The sequence below is a fragment of the Ochotona curzoniae genome, unplaced genomic scaffold, assembly GCF_017591425.1.
Source record: "Ochotona curzoniae isolate NIBS_2020 unplaced genomic scaffold, NIBS_Ocur_1.0 contig_3622, whole genome shotgun sequence".
Lineage (NCBI taxonomy): Eukaryota > Metazoa > Chordata > Mammalia > Lagomorpha > Ochotonidae > Ochotona > Ochotona curzoniae.
The window spans coordinates 26,263,781-26,280,731 of NW_024465926.1; the positions used below are offsets into that span (position 1 = coordinate 26,263,781).

Below are 16,951 nucleotides of genomic sequence, written 5' to 3' on the forward strand. Positions count from 1 at the left end.
GATCTTTCTCTCTGTATCTCCTTCTCTCTGTAAATCTGACTTTCCAATAAAAATGAATCTTCAAAAAAAGATCTTCAAAACATTTTAGTAACAGTATTTAATTCTTGCAAGCACCATGATTTAATAAATAACTTATGATTAGACATTTAGATTTACAAATCTCCACTGTTATAAATGACAGTCCCATAAACATCACTGTAAATAAATTTCCTCAGGAATCTTCTGTCTCCTCAGGATAATTTTTTTAAAAAGATTTACTTATTTTTATTGGAAAGTCAGATTTACAGAGAGCAAGATCTTCCATCCTCCGGTTCACTCCCCAAATGGCTGCAATAATTGGCAATGAGCAGATCCAAAGCCAGGAGCCAGGAGCCTTTTCTTGGTCTCCCACGCAGGTGCAGGGTCCCAAGGCCTTGGGCGGTCCTCAAGTGCCCTCCCAGGCCACAAGGAGCTGGATGAGAAGTGAAGCAGCCGGGGCATGAACTGACACCTATATGGGATCCCGGACAGTGCAAGGCAAGGACTTTACCCACTAGGCTACCATGTCACTGCCTTAAGATGTTAATGATATAGAGGGAAAGTAATTACGTTCTACTGGAAAAAAATATTTTTTTACCAAATACTATACAGTTCAATTTGTTAAACATACGATGTGTGGAAAAAAGTGATCATGATAAACTTGTCAACATTGTTCCCCTCTGAATATCAAGATTTTTGTTTTCTCTATATCTACCTTCATTCTTGATTACAGTAAAGTATCTTGACTTATTGTTTCTACATTTATATGAAAGTAAGAAGAGAGTAGGTTTGTAGCACAGTGATTAAGTTGCCACTTGATGTCCCTACAAATCCAGTTCCTGCTAATGTCCGTGCAGGAGCCAGCAGGTAACACTGGAAGATGGACCTGGCTTGGGTGTGGCCCAGCCACAGCTATTGCAGGAATTTGGGAAGTGAGCTACTATCTCTTCCCTTCCTTTCAGACAAGCAGAATAAGTAAATAACTTGTTAAAAAGCCAGCAATACTGTCTGAGTTCTGAAGACCCAAGTCTGCTACTGGATAGAACCCAACGGGATGAGGAAAGGCCTGTCGTGAGTGACAAGAGGCCTGGTTTTAGTCACGGTTTTGCGCCGAGTGAGTCACAGTGTTCTTGGGCTGCGTTGTTCTTGTTTAAATGACCTCTGCTCCTTTCCAGGTCAAGTTTCTGTTAATCCACAAAAGTCTTCCCTGCTGATGCTGTGCAGCCTGCCCTCCCTGTTTTAGCCAGTGTCAACTTGTCCCCAGGAGGAGTGACTTTCTCAAATATTAGCTTGAAACCTCAAGCCCTTTAACCACACAGCACACCACTGCAGTGGGAAATAAAGCACGTTTCACAAAACAGAAGCGAGACTTCCTTAGTAAGAACATCATGCGCTCTGAGAAAGGAGTGGTGCTGGTGATGGTGACCCCTTCCAGGCATGCTGTCACAGAGCGAGACTGCCAGTCATGAGTGGTACTGCCCTTCAGAATGTAAAGGTGCCTTGTGTGGCCCAGGTTTTCATGCCCTTAGGAATTTTTTTTTTAAAGATTTTTATTTTTATTATTTTTTTATTGGAAAGGCGGATATACAGAGAGGAGAGACAGAGAGGAAGATCTTCTGTCCGATGATTCACTCCCCAAGTGAGCGCAATGGTCGATGCTATGCCGATCTGAAGCCAGGAGCCCCTTCCGGGTCTCCCACGCTGGTGCAGGGTCCCAAAGCCTTGGGCCGTCCTCGACTGCTCTTCCGGGCCACAGGCAGGGAGCTGGAAGGGAAGCAGGGCTGCCGGGATTAGAACTGGCGCCCATATGGGATCCCTGGCGTGCAAGACGAGGACCTTAACCACTTGCGCCACCACGCCAGGCCCTGCCCTTAGGAATTCTTAAGTTTCAACAAGTAAGCCAGTCTCATAAATAGAAAATTTCAATGCATTATTAAACTAAATTATGCTTTTTAAATTAAAATTTAGTACCTCCAAGGAAGTTCATCTTAATTCATGCTTTCTCTTTCATTAACTTTCTGATGGTGCAATAAAATTGTCAACTGTCTCTTTTTTTTTTTTTCAACTGTCTCTTGTATTGGAAATTAAGTTCTGTGAAGTGAGGGAATATATTGTCCTGGTTTCTAAGTATAACATTCTCATGCATTTAATTGTTAATAGTTAATAGTTGCAGACTTACTGAGAAAAATGCATTACATCTATAAAGTTAATGGCACACATGCAATAAGACTGTTTTGCATATTTTTAGGAAAGAATTCAAAGTCTGAAACAAAGCATAGAGTTCATGGCAGACTTGCAAAAAACTCGAAAGCAAAAAGAAAGAACGGACACATCGCAGGGTGGAGAAGACAGCGGCTGCTGGCCTCGTGAGAGTGAAGATGGTGGAGAGGCCGAAACACAAGCCTTCAGAAGCCCCAATAAGGACAATAAAAAGTAAAGACTCATTGGAATACCAAAGGTTAAACTCTGTTTTCCAAACTGGAAAGGGTGGGCAGTCCCGTCTCGGGGCTGACTTGGGAAGGCTGTGTCCTCGAGTCACTGGCGATGGTTTCCTGACAGGCAAGTCCAGGCGCTGACATGATCACCTTTCCTAAGGCAGTTCTAAGTGCAGTTGTCCACACAAGGCCCGCAAGACAGATTGGAATGTGTATTGCAAAAGTCCTTTTAAAACTAGCAGACTATTTTCAGTGAGTTTATTTAAATAGAAATGTTTGTTTAAGGAAAAAAATGTGTATTCATTCCCTCATTCCACGAAGAAGAAAGGAGTTCAACGTAAGCACAGTTAGAGCTTCTGCTTCAGTAGCCGAGTCATCAGAGACACGTGCGTGTTTTCCACTAGCCGTCAGCTGGCAGGAGCAGGCATGGAGCCCTGGCGCCAGCAGGCAGTGGGCAGCGGCCCGGCGCCTGCTCACACTGCCGCCTGCCAGCCCCGAGGCCCAGCGCCTCGCCAGGCACTTCAGGAGAAGATTGTGGTTAACTGTTTGCATTTCTACTCACAGTGCAAAGAAAATAATACATGTGACACAGTCTTCATGCTGTTTCTGAAATTTAGACATTTGAAGTGCCTATTTAAAAATTTACTTTGAAAAACCAAACTTTAAGGAAACACGTTGTATACTCCTTTCCCTTCAAAATAATATTTAAGGTAGGATTTCTTTTTGTGGCTGTACCCAGAGAAAGCCATTTCAGATGGACTCAGAAGGGAGGGGAGTAACCAGCATGCCAGGTTCTCCTTCCTGCTTGAGCGCCATCAGGGCGCCTCCCAGGGAGTAACAAACAAAATTCTAACTGGGTACAGTATGCTGCGTCTGTCTTCACTCCGGTTGTATTTACACTCAGAATTCCTTTTCCCATTTTCATTTTATTATTTAAGATTTATTTCTTTTTATTGGAAAGGCAGAGAGGAGGAGAGACAGAGAGGAAGCTCCGTCCGATGGTTTACTCCCCAAGTGGCCGCAATGGCTGGAGCTGAGCCAATCTGAAGCCAGGAAACTCTTCTGGGTCTCCCGAATGGGTGCAGGGTCCCAAGGCTTTGGGCCGTCCTCCGCTGCTTTCCAAGGCCACAAAGCAGGGAGCTGGATGGGAAGCGGGGTCACTGGGATTAGAACCAGCACCCATATGGGATCCTGGCACATTCAAGGCGAGGACTTTAACCATTATGCTATCACATCAGGCCCCTATTTATCTTTTCTTCTCTACTTTGTTTTCAGGAAAGACAAAGATACACTTGAAGACAAATTTAAAAACAGCACTTTAGAAAGAGAGCAGGAACAGATTGAGCGCATCGTTAAGGAGTCAGGAGGAAAGCTGACGAGGCGGCTGGCCAACAGTCAGGTGAGGGCGCTTTCCCATCCTTGGCTCGACGTGGGAAGCATGCCGCTGTTGGTTGTGTGCTTTCATCCACATCTGTCCCAGGGCCCATCATCACTCCGATGCAAAACCAGGAATGTGCTTGATGCTGATGTGGGTCATTCATCTTATCCTCTATTGCTAGGCTTTTTAAATGACTAAATTGTTGCAAAATCAGAAAGTGGACCACATATTTTAAGCTTTCAAGAAACTTTTATGTTGCAGTCTTTTGAAATTGCTTAGCATATTAGTTTTAAAATTTTTAAAAGCAGGTGGATTCATATATGACTTGGGGCAAGTCATTTCTTCTCCTTGGCCCCACAGAGCCTCCTTTATAGAGGGTTGAGGGAGAATTAGGTAGTCTCAAACACCCACACAACTCTGAAATTCTGCATTTCCCTTCATCTCCTTTTCTCTAGCCCATCAGCACCTATCTTGTTGAGACAGTTGTGAAAATCAGTGTTTGAGTGTGATGATGTAGGTGCAGAGATAGCTAGAGTTGGGATGGGGAAAGCCGTTTATCCCAATTGAATACTCTGGGTTATTGCAGTGTGAATTTGAAAGAAGGAAACCAGATGGAACAACTACGTTGGGACTTCTCCATCCTGTGGATCCCATTGTTGGAGGTAGGCTCACGGTGAGGCTGCTGAGTAGCAGACGGTACCCCGAGTTGACGCTGTAAAACAGCAGGCCTGTGCTCTTGACAAGCCCATCTGTGTCAGCCACGAGCCATGTGTGTTTTGAGATACCAGCCTAACTCACATCATCCTCAGGTAGGTAGTAAGGACCAAGTCTTCCCTAGAACTCAGAGTCCATTTTCCCACCATTAGCAGAAGCAGAGTTTAGCCCTGGTTTTAAGAGAGACTGTGGTATATCTTCCTCATCAGCTCTCAAAGTATTTCATATCTTCACATAACTTTTTCTGTTTACTGTCCCATATTCCCAGTTTCATCACAAAGATTCATTCCTAGTTTATAGCGGTCACATTTTTAAAGGCTGTTCTTCAGTGTGCCACAAGAATGCCTCTCGTGGATATTAGTTTATCCTTCATGCAGTGAGAGTTCTCATCCTTGTTTGTTTGTTTTTTAAGGCACAGCATGGCCAGAGGTGGGGGGCAGGGGAGGTAAGAAAAGACGTTCCATCTACTGGTTCACTTGCCTCAGATGGCCACAGGTAGGGATGGAGAGGGACGAAGCCTGGAGACAGAAATTCCATTTTGGTCTTTCTCCCACATGGATGGCAGGGACCCAAGCACATGGGCCCTCTTCTGCTGACTTCCTTGGCACATTAGCAGGGAGCTGGATTGGAAGCAGACTAATTTTTTCCCCCATTTTTTGATGTTATTTTAAATTTTATATTCATCTGCAGGAATTCCTTATAATGTGCATGTTAACCCATTTAGATACATAGTTCATAAATATTTTTCTCAGTCCCAAGTGTATCTTTGCACTTCACTGATTGCTTTGTTTTGTTTTGTTTTGTTTATTAATTGCATTATGTGACACAGTTTCATAGGCTCAGAAGCAGAGTAATTAAATCTGAAACTGAGTCATTGTCACTGCACCATGCAACTCATTGTCTTTAACAGAAGAATTCTCCTTCATAGTCTTCTACTAACTTTTGTATTGACTTATCTCTATAATCTTTAACATTAACATTAGAAGATTCACCTTTTTTTTTCTTTAAAGAGGTGCACTTTTTTCTGCTGGTTTACTCCCAAATGCCAGGAACTCAATCCAGGTCTCCATGCAGGTGGCAGGGCTCCAACTTCCTGAGCTACAAATGTCTCCCAGGGTGCGTGTTGGCCGGAAGCTGGGCTCTGAGGCAGGGCCAGGTCTCGGCCGCAGGCACCCTGATACGGGATGCCAGCATCCCAGCCAGCATATTGCCACGACAGCAAATCCCTGCCCAGTGAAATCTGTTTTCCTAACATAGCTATAAAAAATTCCAGAAAGTGGTAGATTGTAATGAGAAGCCAAGGTTTTGGTCCTGGCTACATTCCTGCCTTTCTGCATTCTGATTTTGTTTAATTTCAATGGTGCTGACAAGCCATTTCTCTCCTGGCAGATTGGCAGACTTTTTTTTTTTTTTTAAGATTTATTGCTTTTTATTTGAAAGGCGGATTTTATCAGAAAGACCGAGACAGAAGTCTTTATCTACTGGTTCACATGCCAAATAGCTGCAGTGGCCAGAGCAGAGCCTAATCTAAAGCCAGGAGCCTGGAACTTCTTCCAGGCCTCCCATGTGCCTGCAGAGGCCCAAGCCCTTGGACCGTCCTTTCCCAGGCAATAGTCAGGGAGCTGGATCGCAAGTGGAGCAGCCAGGAAATGAACTAATACCCATATTGGATGCTAGCACTTACAGTCAAAGGATTAGCTTGCTATGCCGTTGTACTAACCCCTGATTTTCTTCTCTTAAAAATATAGAATGGAGGGAAGGGACATGGGAGGTGGGACCAGCACTGTCAGGCCCCCTGAACACGTGTGGGAAACCCAGAAGCTGCAGACTCCTTGCTTCCAGCTGGCTCTGCTTTGCCCATTGTAGCCAAAGAAAGCTGGATAAAAAGGCAGTATGTAGCCTAGAAGTTAAGACATCTTCATTCCCCATGGGAGTATCAGGGCAATTCCTGGCTCCACACTCTTGGTTCTAGTTTCTTGCTAATGCAGATCATGGGAGGCACCAATGATGGGTCAAGCAGTGGGGCTCGTGGTTCCGTGTCCAGTCCTGAACCGGCTGCAAGCATTGCAGCCATTGATGGGGAAGTCTGTGTCTCAGATAAATGACTCCAGTGCCTTTAGTAAGGGTATTCGGCCTTCTTTAGTCATGTAAATAAGATGAATACATGGGAAGGCACTCAGCACACTACCTGCAAGTTCATCACCACGTCTGCCTCCTTCACTGTGCTTGGTTCTGTGTTTTAGAACCAGGCTACTGCCCTGTACGATTGGGAATGACAACTGGAAGACTTCAGTCCGGAGTGAATACCTTGCAGGGCTTCAAAGAAGATAAAAGGAACAAAGTTACTCCAGGTGAGGCCCTGCACCCAGTAGTCTTGGGCTTTCCCTGTTCTGCCTCAAGGAGGTAGGGAAATGAGTTGTAATCCCCAGTCATGGCGTTATTCCCTGGTTCCCTTGGTGATATTTTTGCATCCTCAACTGGCTGTTTCATTAACTGCAGAAGAAACTTGAAAGTCCACTATTGGTATACAAAATAAGTTTTGGTCTTTTTCCCTCTTTCTTTTGTTGCAACTTTGATTGCATCTTTACACGTATCTTTGTGGGAGAAAGTAACTAACTCGTATATCAGTCAAAGAACAGAGAAAGAAATCATCTTCTGATGAAACAGTGGAATAAGTTGGCGTGTAAGTTCAAGAGTAACATGGCAGTGTTTAATTTTTCTGACAGTGCTGTACTTGAATTATGGACCCTACAGTTCTTACGCTCCACATTATGACTCTACATTTGCAAACATCAGCAAGGATGACTCCGACTTAATCTATTCAACTTACGGAGAAGACCCTGAGCTCCCAAGCGACTTCAGGTGAGCCAGCAGATGATACGATATTCAGACCACCCTGAGTTCCTGGCAGGGTGCAGAGGCAGTTGTGGGTGGCCTTCCAAATGTGCTCAGGATCTTTTATTAATTCACTCAGAATTATCATCATTCTTTCATGAAACTTTTTAAAATGTATTGGCAATTACAACACTTAAAGATGCTGTGTCCCTCAACTGATTCACGGTCAGGAATTTGTTACTTCCGAATGTTTATGTGCTCTCTGCTGTTCTGTGACTCTGTGTGTGTGTGTGTGTGTGTCACTAAGTTGTGTTGCAAACTTGGTCTGTTTGAAAGCCTACAGTGCATTTCCCACGAGACAGGAAGCATTAAGCGTTGGCTTGGCTGACTGTCACCTCACAGGCCGCTGCAGCTGCTCTACACTGAACGTCTTTAGGTGGTTTCTGGGTTCCTGTTTACGATGCTAAGCACTTTGAATCCCATCAACATAATGAGCTGCCATCCTCATTCACAAAATCCTTCCTGGCCTGGGCCTCTTTTTAACTTTTATTATGGATAGATGAACAGGTTTCCTAATTTTCTGGCAGAAGGGAGATTTGAACAGATTCCACAGGATTTGCTGTGGTGGTAGAGTTCTTAAAAACAGGAGTCCCTAAATCAGAAACTGACTATGATTTCAGGTCAGGTTGTTCACATCATTTGGATCTGACCAGTTGAAACATTCTGGATTATTCATCTGTGCCTTCCTCAAGTAGGGACTGCATGCCCACTTTGTGGCAGGCATGCTGTACAAGCTGGGGATTGCATAGAGAGATACACTGTTCAAGACTCATGGCCTTTTGTCAGCTGCTGACAGGTGCCCTGAGGAAGGGGAAAGCAGCAGCTTTAGGAGTGCAGCGTTAGGAGAGGGCCAGAGAAGGCTGAACAAGGACTGAGGGAAGTGAGGAACCAGGCAGTGCCCCTTCTGAAAGAGAGGTCTTGCCAGTGAAGTTGCTATGCAAAGGCTCTGAGGCAGAAAGCTGCTGGACTGGGGGCAGCAACAAGAGCTGTAAGGAGAGGAGTGAAAAGGAGCATGTTTCACTGATAATTAGAGGGAATAACTTTTAATTTTTGGTAAAGCCTTGTGTTCCATTCTTGGAGAGTGTAGTGGCCCACCTCTGGCTTACAGTTTTAAAAGGATCATTCTGCTGTGTTAAGAATAGACTGCAGGGAGAAACAGACAAAAGTTGAGAGACAGCTAGCACTGTCCAGATCAGAAATGTGCTTAGGCCACCTCTTGGGCACCTGCATGCCACACTGTAGTGTCTGTGTTCGAGTTGTGGCTCTGCTCCAAGCCCAGCCTCCTGTGTTCGGTACCCTGGAGGGCAGCCTGCCACCCACATGCCAACCAGATGGTGTTCCTGCCTTGGCTCTTGGTGAACGTTTAGGGAATGAACCAACAGGTGAGAGATTTCTAACTCTGTGTCTCTCTACTACTCAAATAAATTAAGTGTACAAGTTTTAAAATGTTTTAAAGAGAAAAATGGAAGAGTAGAGCAGCACTGTTGGAACCCACTCGAGTATGAGAGAGGTCAGGAGTGATTCTGGTATTGGCAGGCTGCGTTAGAAGGAGATAGTGGTTGGTTATGGAAAAGGCAAGACACCGGATCACTAAAAAGAGACATCATTGTCGCTGTTGGATGCTTTAATTTTTTTAAGGGATTATGGATCTTTTGGTTCACTCCCAATTGCCTATAATAGGCAGGGATGGACTAGGCCAATGCCAGGGGCCTAGAACTCCATACAAGTCGCTCCTGAGAGTGGCAGGACCCAGGTGCCTTGGCCTTCACCTGCTTCCTTCCAGCATGCATTAGCAGGAAGCTGAGATTGCAGACAGGGCAGGGACTGCATCTGAGGCACTCCCACATGGGTAGAGATGCCCCACACTGTGTGTTAGCACTGAGCAGAAGCCTGCTCCATGCTCCAGCAGGGGCTATTAGACGTGCAAAAGCAGTTACCAAGAGGATCTGAGTTTGGACTCTGAGAGTCTGAAGCGAATCAGAACTTGAGGAAGGAAGTTAAAGGCAGAGAAGAGTGCTAGTCCCTTCTGTGAGGTTCTCACCAGTTTGTCCTCACTGAATTCTGGGTATGGCTCAATTCTCTTGTGATAAACTTACTCAAGTAAATATGCAAATAACAGATTTTGGCTAGACAGAAGATCTTTCCAGCATGGCACGTTAACTAAAGCATCTAGTGGTAACCACTACAGTAGAAGGGTTGGGCCAGTGGAGGTGATTAATGTGGAACTGACTTCTCCAACTCTCTTTCAGCATCCATGAATTTTTGGCCACATGCCAAGATTATCCGTACGTGATGGCAGATAGTTTACTGGATGTTTTAACAAAAGGAGGGCATTCCAGAACCTTACAGGAGTTGGAGACGGTAAGACTGCTGCTAAAGAAACACGGCAATTTATCACTGGCCTCAAGTGTTAGTCACTCAGTGTTGTGAAACCATGGTATTAAGCAGCACACTGTCTGAATCCATTCCCTGGAGAACAGCCCCTGGTGCAGTAGAGGACAGGGGACGGGCAAGAGGAGTTCGGCTGCCAAGGTCTATGAAGGCCAGAGGGTGGTCATTATCTCCACACCCAGGGATGGTGGGCTGCAGCAGTGGAGTTTTCAGCCAGGAGAGAGGCAGCTGTGTGCCCTGACAAAAAAGCACATGCCCATGGGCTTGAAACTCAGTCAGCTACAGTGATAGGGAAGGAATGTCCTTTTTTAAATTATGTGGTAGGTAGCAGCATAGTGCTAGAACCTCAGAAAGTCCACAGCGTTTGTAAATTACCTTAGCCCAGTTGGAATTAAACTCAAAGACAAGAACAGAGAATGTTCCTGCCGACACAGAGGGGAGTTCATCTCCAGACTGTCCTCCACGTGAGCAGCCCTGTGGTGGCCTGTGGGGGGCTGCTCTGTGGGTGTCCTGGTGGCAAAGCTGAAGTCCAGGGTAACTGCCAAAATCCTAGCCCCTGAACTTTCCACGACCTAAAAATCAGTAAACTTGACATAGTTCAACACTTTCTTAAACATGTTACACACCATATGGAAGTGCTGCTTCAAGTCCTGGCTCCTCTGCTTCTGATGCAGCATTCCTGGTAGTAGACCTGGAGGACAGCAGATAATGTCGCGAGGGCCTGGGTCCTTGCCTCACGTGTTGGGGACCAGGATGACCTTCGTGGCTCCTGGCGCAACCCTGGGAACATTTGGGGAATGAACCAGCAAATGGAACATATCCCCCTCACTCTCCCCTGCCATTATAATGCCTTTCTAATAAATAATAAAGATTTTCAGTTCATATTCTGTCCTTCTGGTTAATCTGAATTATAACTAAAATTGAACAGTTTTCATTTGGTGAATCTAGCCTGTTTCAAGATGTAAGGTTTCTCTGCCCTTTAGTGCAGCAGTCCTCTTGTAGGAAAAAAAGTTAGCATGTAATTTATTTATAATTTGTAGTTTGACAGCTAGTTAAATGAATCACAGGACAGCTTGCAGTTTTTGCTCCATGCCCATGACACACTGATGTCATCAATGTGGGCGTTCTCTCTGAAGAGCGGGATTATGGGAGGCCTCACATTCTCTCCAGTGTTTGGATATTAAAATGTGCAGTTGTCTTCCTCTATTGTCTCTGGATTATTCAGAATATTCCTTGGGCTTTTTCCTGCCTCCTCATCAGAAATCAGGCTGCACTGATTGAAATGCTGATGTTCTGGTTTCTTATCTAATGCTTTTTAGTGTGTAGCCAAACTCACACAATTTTAATAATTTAATTCACTTTGCATTAAAAGCTATGTTCCTGTGGTTTCTGTTCTTACTTCTCTTGGCATGAAATTTTGTTCTTCTTGATCTTAACCTTTGCATGTATTTTTTTGCTAAAAGGTTGTTTTTCTTTATCCTCACAGTCATCTCCTGAAGATGAAAGTCAGACCGAGACACTTGACACAGCCAAAGAAGTGGAGGTAATTATTTTTGGTTCCTTACAAGACGTAGTTACCTTGAGAATAAACTCAAAGACCTAAATAAGAGTGAAAAATTCACATTTGCCTCTGGGGGATGTCGTAGCAGCTAATGCAGTAGACAAGCTTCTAGAAAGAGAGCTGGAGCAGCCACCCTGCAGTGTGACAATACCGGCCGGCCATGGGCGCCCAGCACGGAGGGCCTCGCTGCCCTTGGGACTGCGGAGATGAGAACAGAGGGGCTGCCAAGTGATCTGGGCCAGAGGGTGAAAAGGCTTCTAGCAAGCAGGGGAAGAAAGCGTGGAAGTGGAAGTTCAAAAAGCAAGTGACCTGGAGGATCCCTGGGGAGGGCATGTGGGTGAGGAATGTCTTGTGTAGTGCGAAATTGTTACCCTAGAAGATGGGATACTGTGAGAAATTTAGCAAAGGAAGGGCACTGTGAAAAGCTATGGGACATGGCTGCCCAGAAAAGTAACTAGCATTCTATTGTCAAAGAAGGGAATGAGGATTGGGAAAACCACCGACAGTTGACATGACCTGATGGGGCAGTCAGAAGCTAGTATTATTGTCTTGTAGAGGTACAGGAAAAAGACCCTGTATTTGAGGGAGAAGGGTGTTAGACTCGGTTCAGAAGAGGTGAATGGGACAGTGTAGAGGTGCATCTTGCAATCACTGCTGTGGAGCTGCAAGTTCCACATATAAAGGTAGAATTTTATTTAAGTTAGAGTGGGCAAGACCCAGCTGGGATAAAGGGTAGACTGACAAGGGGGCCAGGACAGTGGCTGTCTGGAGTAAAAGAACAGTGTCCCGCACTTGGGGCAGGAAGGGGGCTTCAGGGGCAAGTGAGGGGACAGAGGACAGGAACACTGACAAGTGAGGTTAGGTGAAGATGCCAGTGGGATTTATACCCAAAAGAGGAGAAGCCAGGCAAGCTTGTAAGCTCACTAAGGGACAAGAAGGAAAGACATTTGAGAATAGACAAGATGAGAAGTTGGGTGAGAATGAAAAGGTAGGCCACCAGCAGGTTCAGCTACCACCTGTAACACTAATGCCAACATCCCATATGGGCACGAGTCCATATCCTGGCTGCTCCACTTACAACCCGGTTCCCTGCTTATGACCTGGAAAAAGGCCTTGGGCCCCCACACCCACATGCGATTCCCAGATGAAGCTCTTGGTTTCTGACTCCAGCTCGGCCCAGCCCTGACCATTGTAGCCATCTGGGGAGTCAACCAGCAAGATCTCCATCCCTCCTCTCTGTTTAACTCTTTCAAATAAATGGGCAGATCTTTAATAATAATAATAGCAAACGAATGAATGAAAGGACGACATTGTGTAGGGTTGTATGGCGTCCACTGAGGGGGCAGGGCATGAATATGTACAACTTGCCAGCTCTTCTCTACCACACGTTTAGCCTGTATGTAGTGTGTGTATGTGTTCAGATTGGAGTGGCAGTGCAAAACCATACTATAAATGGAACCATGAACTTGGGATTACTTCTTTATCTGGGTTCCTCTGTTCCCAGAAGCACTGCTGAAGCCTTGGAAATGTGTGAGGTTCACAATTCCAGAAATATATAAATCGGTGAGATACTGTTGATTCTAGGCTGTACTGCCAGCCTGGTCTGGGAGCCTGCAGGAGACTAGGGTAAAGCTGAGGCAGGAGAGCAGGTGTACGTGAGCCCGGTATGCTGACACACTGGTGATTGAGTCTTAGCAAAAGCCCATCACAAGCGAGGCAGAAAGAAGGCTGTTGATTGTCTTTAGAATGACAGAAACTGTCTCGATTACAATGCAGAGAAGTATGAATTTATATGCACTTTTTTTTTTTTGGCCAAAATTTAGGTGTTGCTTTTTCTTTAAAAAAAAGGTATCTTTGAAAGAGCTACAAAGAGGGAGACAGAGAGGTCTTCCATCCTCTGGTTTACTCCTCAGCTGGCCACAATGGCCAAAGGAGCATCGTCCAGACCTCATACATGGGTGGCAGGGCCCGAGTCCTTGGGCCATTCTGTACTGCCTTTCCCAGGACATTAGCAAGGAGCTGGATCAGAAGTAGAGAAGCCAGGGCCGCAGAATCACAGGCAACAGCTTTGCCTGCCACGTCACAGCTCTGGCTCCAGGACTGGCCTTGTCACAGTGTTCCAGGAGGGCCTTTTGTGTAGATCTCAGAATTTGGCCTCCATATTACTCGAGTTGGATACCTTGGTCTACAAACATTGCTGTCTTCCTGACCCTAGCAAGCTCTGCCATGGCCTCACAAGTCCAAACACTTTTTCTAAAGCAGATCACAGAAGTCGAGCCAGCAGGGCGCTTGGACTCCAGCTCTCAGGACAGGCTCACCGCACTGAAAGCAGTAACCAGCTTTGGCGCGCCACTGCAAGTCTTTGACTCGGAAGGTGAGTGTCCGCACGGTCAAGCTTACTGTCACAACAGTACCGATGACCAAGCCAGGTCCCACAGGAACATCGCGGCTGGCCTGGGGAACAGAGAGCTGCTGCTTCTGGTGCTAACCAAGAAATAGGAATAGGACTCCCTTAACCACACAAAATCAAACAAAAGTTGTATCGTGTTTTCTTCCAGCATATTCTGTTTCTTCCACACAGAGGCTGAAGTGTTCCAGAGGAAACTTGACGAGACCACCAAACTGCTCCGGGAGCTTCAGGAAGCCCAGAACGAACGGCTGAGCACCCGGCCTCCCCCCAACATGATCTGTCTGCTGGGTCCCTCATACAGAGAGATGCATCTAGGTTGGTTACCACCCTGCCCCACCTGCCCGAGGGAGTTCAGTCAAAAGGCTTGAGGGGAAGTGAAGAATTTGTTGTTTGCATTAAAACCTTCATTCTACTTTGGATTTTTTTTTTTTTTTTTTTTGCTAAAGGAAGAACCATTTCTAGTAACACCTTGTACTTTATTTTTTCTTTGTAGCTGAACAAGTGACCAATAATCTTAAAGAACTTGCACAGCAAGTAACTCCAGGTGATATTGTAAGCACATATGGAGTTCGAAAAGCAATGGGGATTTCGATTCCTGCCCCCATCGGAGAAGCCAGCTTTGTAGATTTAACAGCAGGTACCTGCCCCGTTTCCCATGAGGGGAAGGCAATTGGATACGAAAGAAACCCGAGTTCTCTTCCTTCAGATGACATTTGTAAGGTTTGGTATCTGGGGATTTTCTGGGTTTTTATTAGAGGTCTCCCATCCACTGGTTCTCTCCCCAAATGCCTCTAACAGCCAGAGCTGGGCCAGACTGAAGCCAGAAGTCCAGTCAGGGGTCCACACAAAGCAGCCAGGACCCTCCTACTGGAGCCACCACCTGCTGCCACTCATGGTACACATTAGGAGACTGGAGTCGGGAGCAGGAGCACAACTCTGGTCTAGGCATTCCGACATGGGATGCAGGTGTCTAACGGGTAGGCCAAGCAGCTACCCCTTCGGGTTTTTAAGACAAAGCTACCTTTAGTTTTCTATCTCATCTGAAGACTTCTGACACATTTGCTGAAAAAGCTGCCGTAGTGACTTAATGACAACCTAGTCTTTAACCTTCAAGTGCTAAAGCAGAACTGTCAGCAGCTATTGTGTTTGCTGGCTTTACCGTCACTGCCCCTTTTTAATTAAAAGCTGGGAATACTGAATGGAATGGTGCCTTCTCCTTTCAGATGTTGAAGACCCTTCAAAGATGGACAGTGCTGAGTGTGGACCTGCTGGGATTTGAAGCTAACTGGTATTTGATTATATATTATGTACATATTTTTTTCATTCTGAACTTGGAAATGCTTTTCAGGAGATATTAAAATATTTGTAAATTGTGTTTTTAATTAAACTTCGGAACAATTTTAGTGTTCCAGAGGTTGGACTTGTCTTAGGCAATAAAGCTAAAGCTGGTACTTGGAGCTGTGCTGTGAACTCAGTTACCCTTGACCGTTCCCCATGGGGGAAGTGAGCAGTCAGGTCTCCACAGCCTTGACAACAGCTCGCTTGTCCATCTGCTCACTGCAGCGTGCCAACCAGCGCCATCTCGCTGGGGCCCTTGAGAGGACTGTGGCTGCTGCCTCCCACACAGCACCTTAACCAGGAAGCCTTTTTTTTTTTTAAGATTTATTTTCAAAATTTTTATCACAAAGTCAGATATACAGAGGAGGAGAGACAGAGAGGAAGATCTTCTGTCCAATGATTCACTCCCCAAGTGAGCACAACGGCCGGTGTTGTGCCGATCCGAAGCCGGGAACCAGGAACCCCCTCCGGGTCTCCCACGCGGGTGCAGGATCCCAAGGCATTGAGCCGTCCTCCACTGCTTTCCCAGGCCACAAGCAGGGAGCTGGATGGGAAGTGGAGCTGCCGGGATTAGAACCGGCGCCCATGTGGGATCCCAGCGCATTCAAGGCAAGGACTTTAGCCACTAGGCCACGCCGCCGGGCCGACAACTTTAATAATTCTAAACCCCAGGGAAACTAAGTGCCTCCCGGACACCCTTCTCAGAAGGGAAAAAAAAAAAAGTTTGACAGCATGTAGCATGTTTGGTGGTGGTTGTTTTTTTCCTGTATAGCAGAGGGAAGCCAGGTAGGATCAAGCATCCTTAAGGGCATCAGGGGAAAGTTTATCTCCCCAGTCAGCTGCCTTCAAGCCCACTGCTTTGACCGGAAAAGTGGCAGTCAGTGTCTGAGCAGTGTAGTTGCTGGTGGAAGAGGAGGCCGGGAGAGGGACCCCCCCCGACTGCAGCCTCGGGGCTGTCGGCAGGGCCGGCTCCATGGCCTGGCTCAGTATACAGAACCTGCTTCAGAAGCTGGCAGCCTGCAGAGGCGGGAGGCCAAGGGGTGGTGCCCTCCACGGTGAATGCTGACCCTCTCCAAAGGCACCAAGGTGATCTTCCCTTTCAGAAACCTGCCTCCGACCGTGTGTGAAGAGTCAGGATGCCAGCTCAGGTGTTTCTATCAAGTCTTTTTAGAGTATAACTTTCATTTCTACAGACAGTTGAGACAACAACTATTCAGCTTCAGATTACCCGATTCAGGTAACTTCTGGATCCCTTAGGACACACAGGTGTTCTCCATTGTTAATTTAATGTTTCAGAAGCAGCTATGAACATCGGCAGTTTATAAAAACGCAACAAAACATTTTGAAATAAATGTTACAGATCTATAAATATTCCCTATGTAGAATAAACCGTAGTTACTTGCATGCACCTTGCCCAAGCACGTTACTGTACATCACCCTGGTAACACACAGTGTCCAATGGGGGAGCTTTGTTAGGAAGCCTGCCTGTCAGTAAACCAGAGAACATCAGCAGGTACATTCGCAGTAAGAATTTTAAGTCAGTCCTCGACAGAGGTCACAGTTAGGAAAGAGCAGGTGTGACACCTGTTAGGGTCAGTTATAGTCCTGTTCCCTATGACTGTCCTTACTTGAGCATAATGCTTTCTTTGGAAATGTAGAAAGGCAGTTACTTTTGAGACTCTCAGTTGGGTTTCGGTTGTTGCAGTTGACAGCTACAGGAGAGAAACACAGTCATCCCAGTATGACTGTCAGTAACAGGGGCACTCCCAGCACTGTTCCCTGCTAGATTGTCACAACTGATTTCAATACAG

At 45.9% G+C, this 16,951-nt stretch overlaps 1 protein-coding gene across 2 annotated transcripts in view; it reads left to right on the forward strand.

Annotated features, from left to right (window-relative positions):
- The window catches only part of BRD7 (bromodomain containing 7), a 39,201-nt gene extending 23,946 nt beyond the window's left edge, over window positions 1-15,255 (forward strand). The window contains exons 7-17 of one of the 2 annotated variants that reach the window (XM_040982730.1): window positions 2,267-2,451; window positions 3,729-3,852; window positions 4,418-4,493; window positions 6,789-6,896; window positions 7,272-7,407; window positions 9,690-9,801; window positions 11,318-11,374; window positions 13,652-13,766; window positions 13,974-14,117; window positions 14,296-14,439; window positions 15,026-15,255. In XM_040982730.1, the coding sequence (XP_040838664.1) occupies window positions 2,267-2,451; window positions 3,729-3,852; window positions 4,418-4,493; window positions 6,789-6,896; window positions 7,272-7,407; window positions 9,690-9,801; window positions 11,318-11,374; window positions 13,652-13,766; window positions 13,974-14,117; window positions 14,296-14,439; window positions 15,026-15,081 (1,257 nt within the window). In that variant the 3' untranslated portion in view covers window positions 15,082-15,255. The remainder of the gene's footprint in view (window positions 1-2,266; window positions 2,452-3,728; window positions 3,853-4,417; window positions 4,494-6,788; window positions 6,897-7,271; window positions 7,408-9,689; window positions 9,802-11,317; window positions 11,375-13,651; window positions 13,767-13,973; window positions 14,118-14,295; window positions 14,440-15,025) is intronic. The other variant, XM_040982731.1, reaches the window with a different exon arrangement.
- The last annotated feature ends 1,696 nt before the right edge of the window (window positions 15,256-16,951 follow it).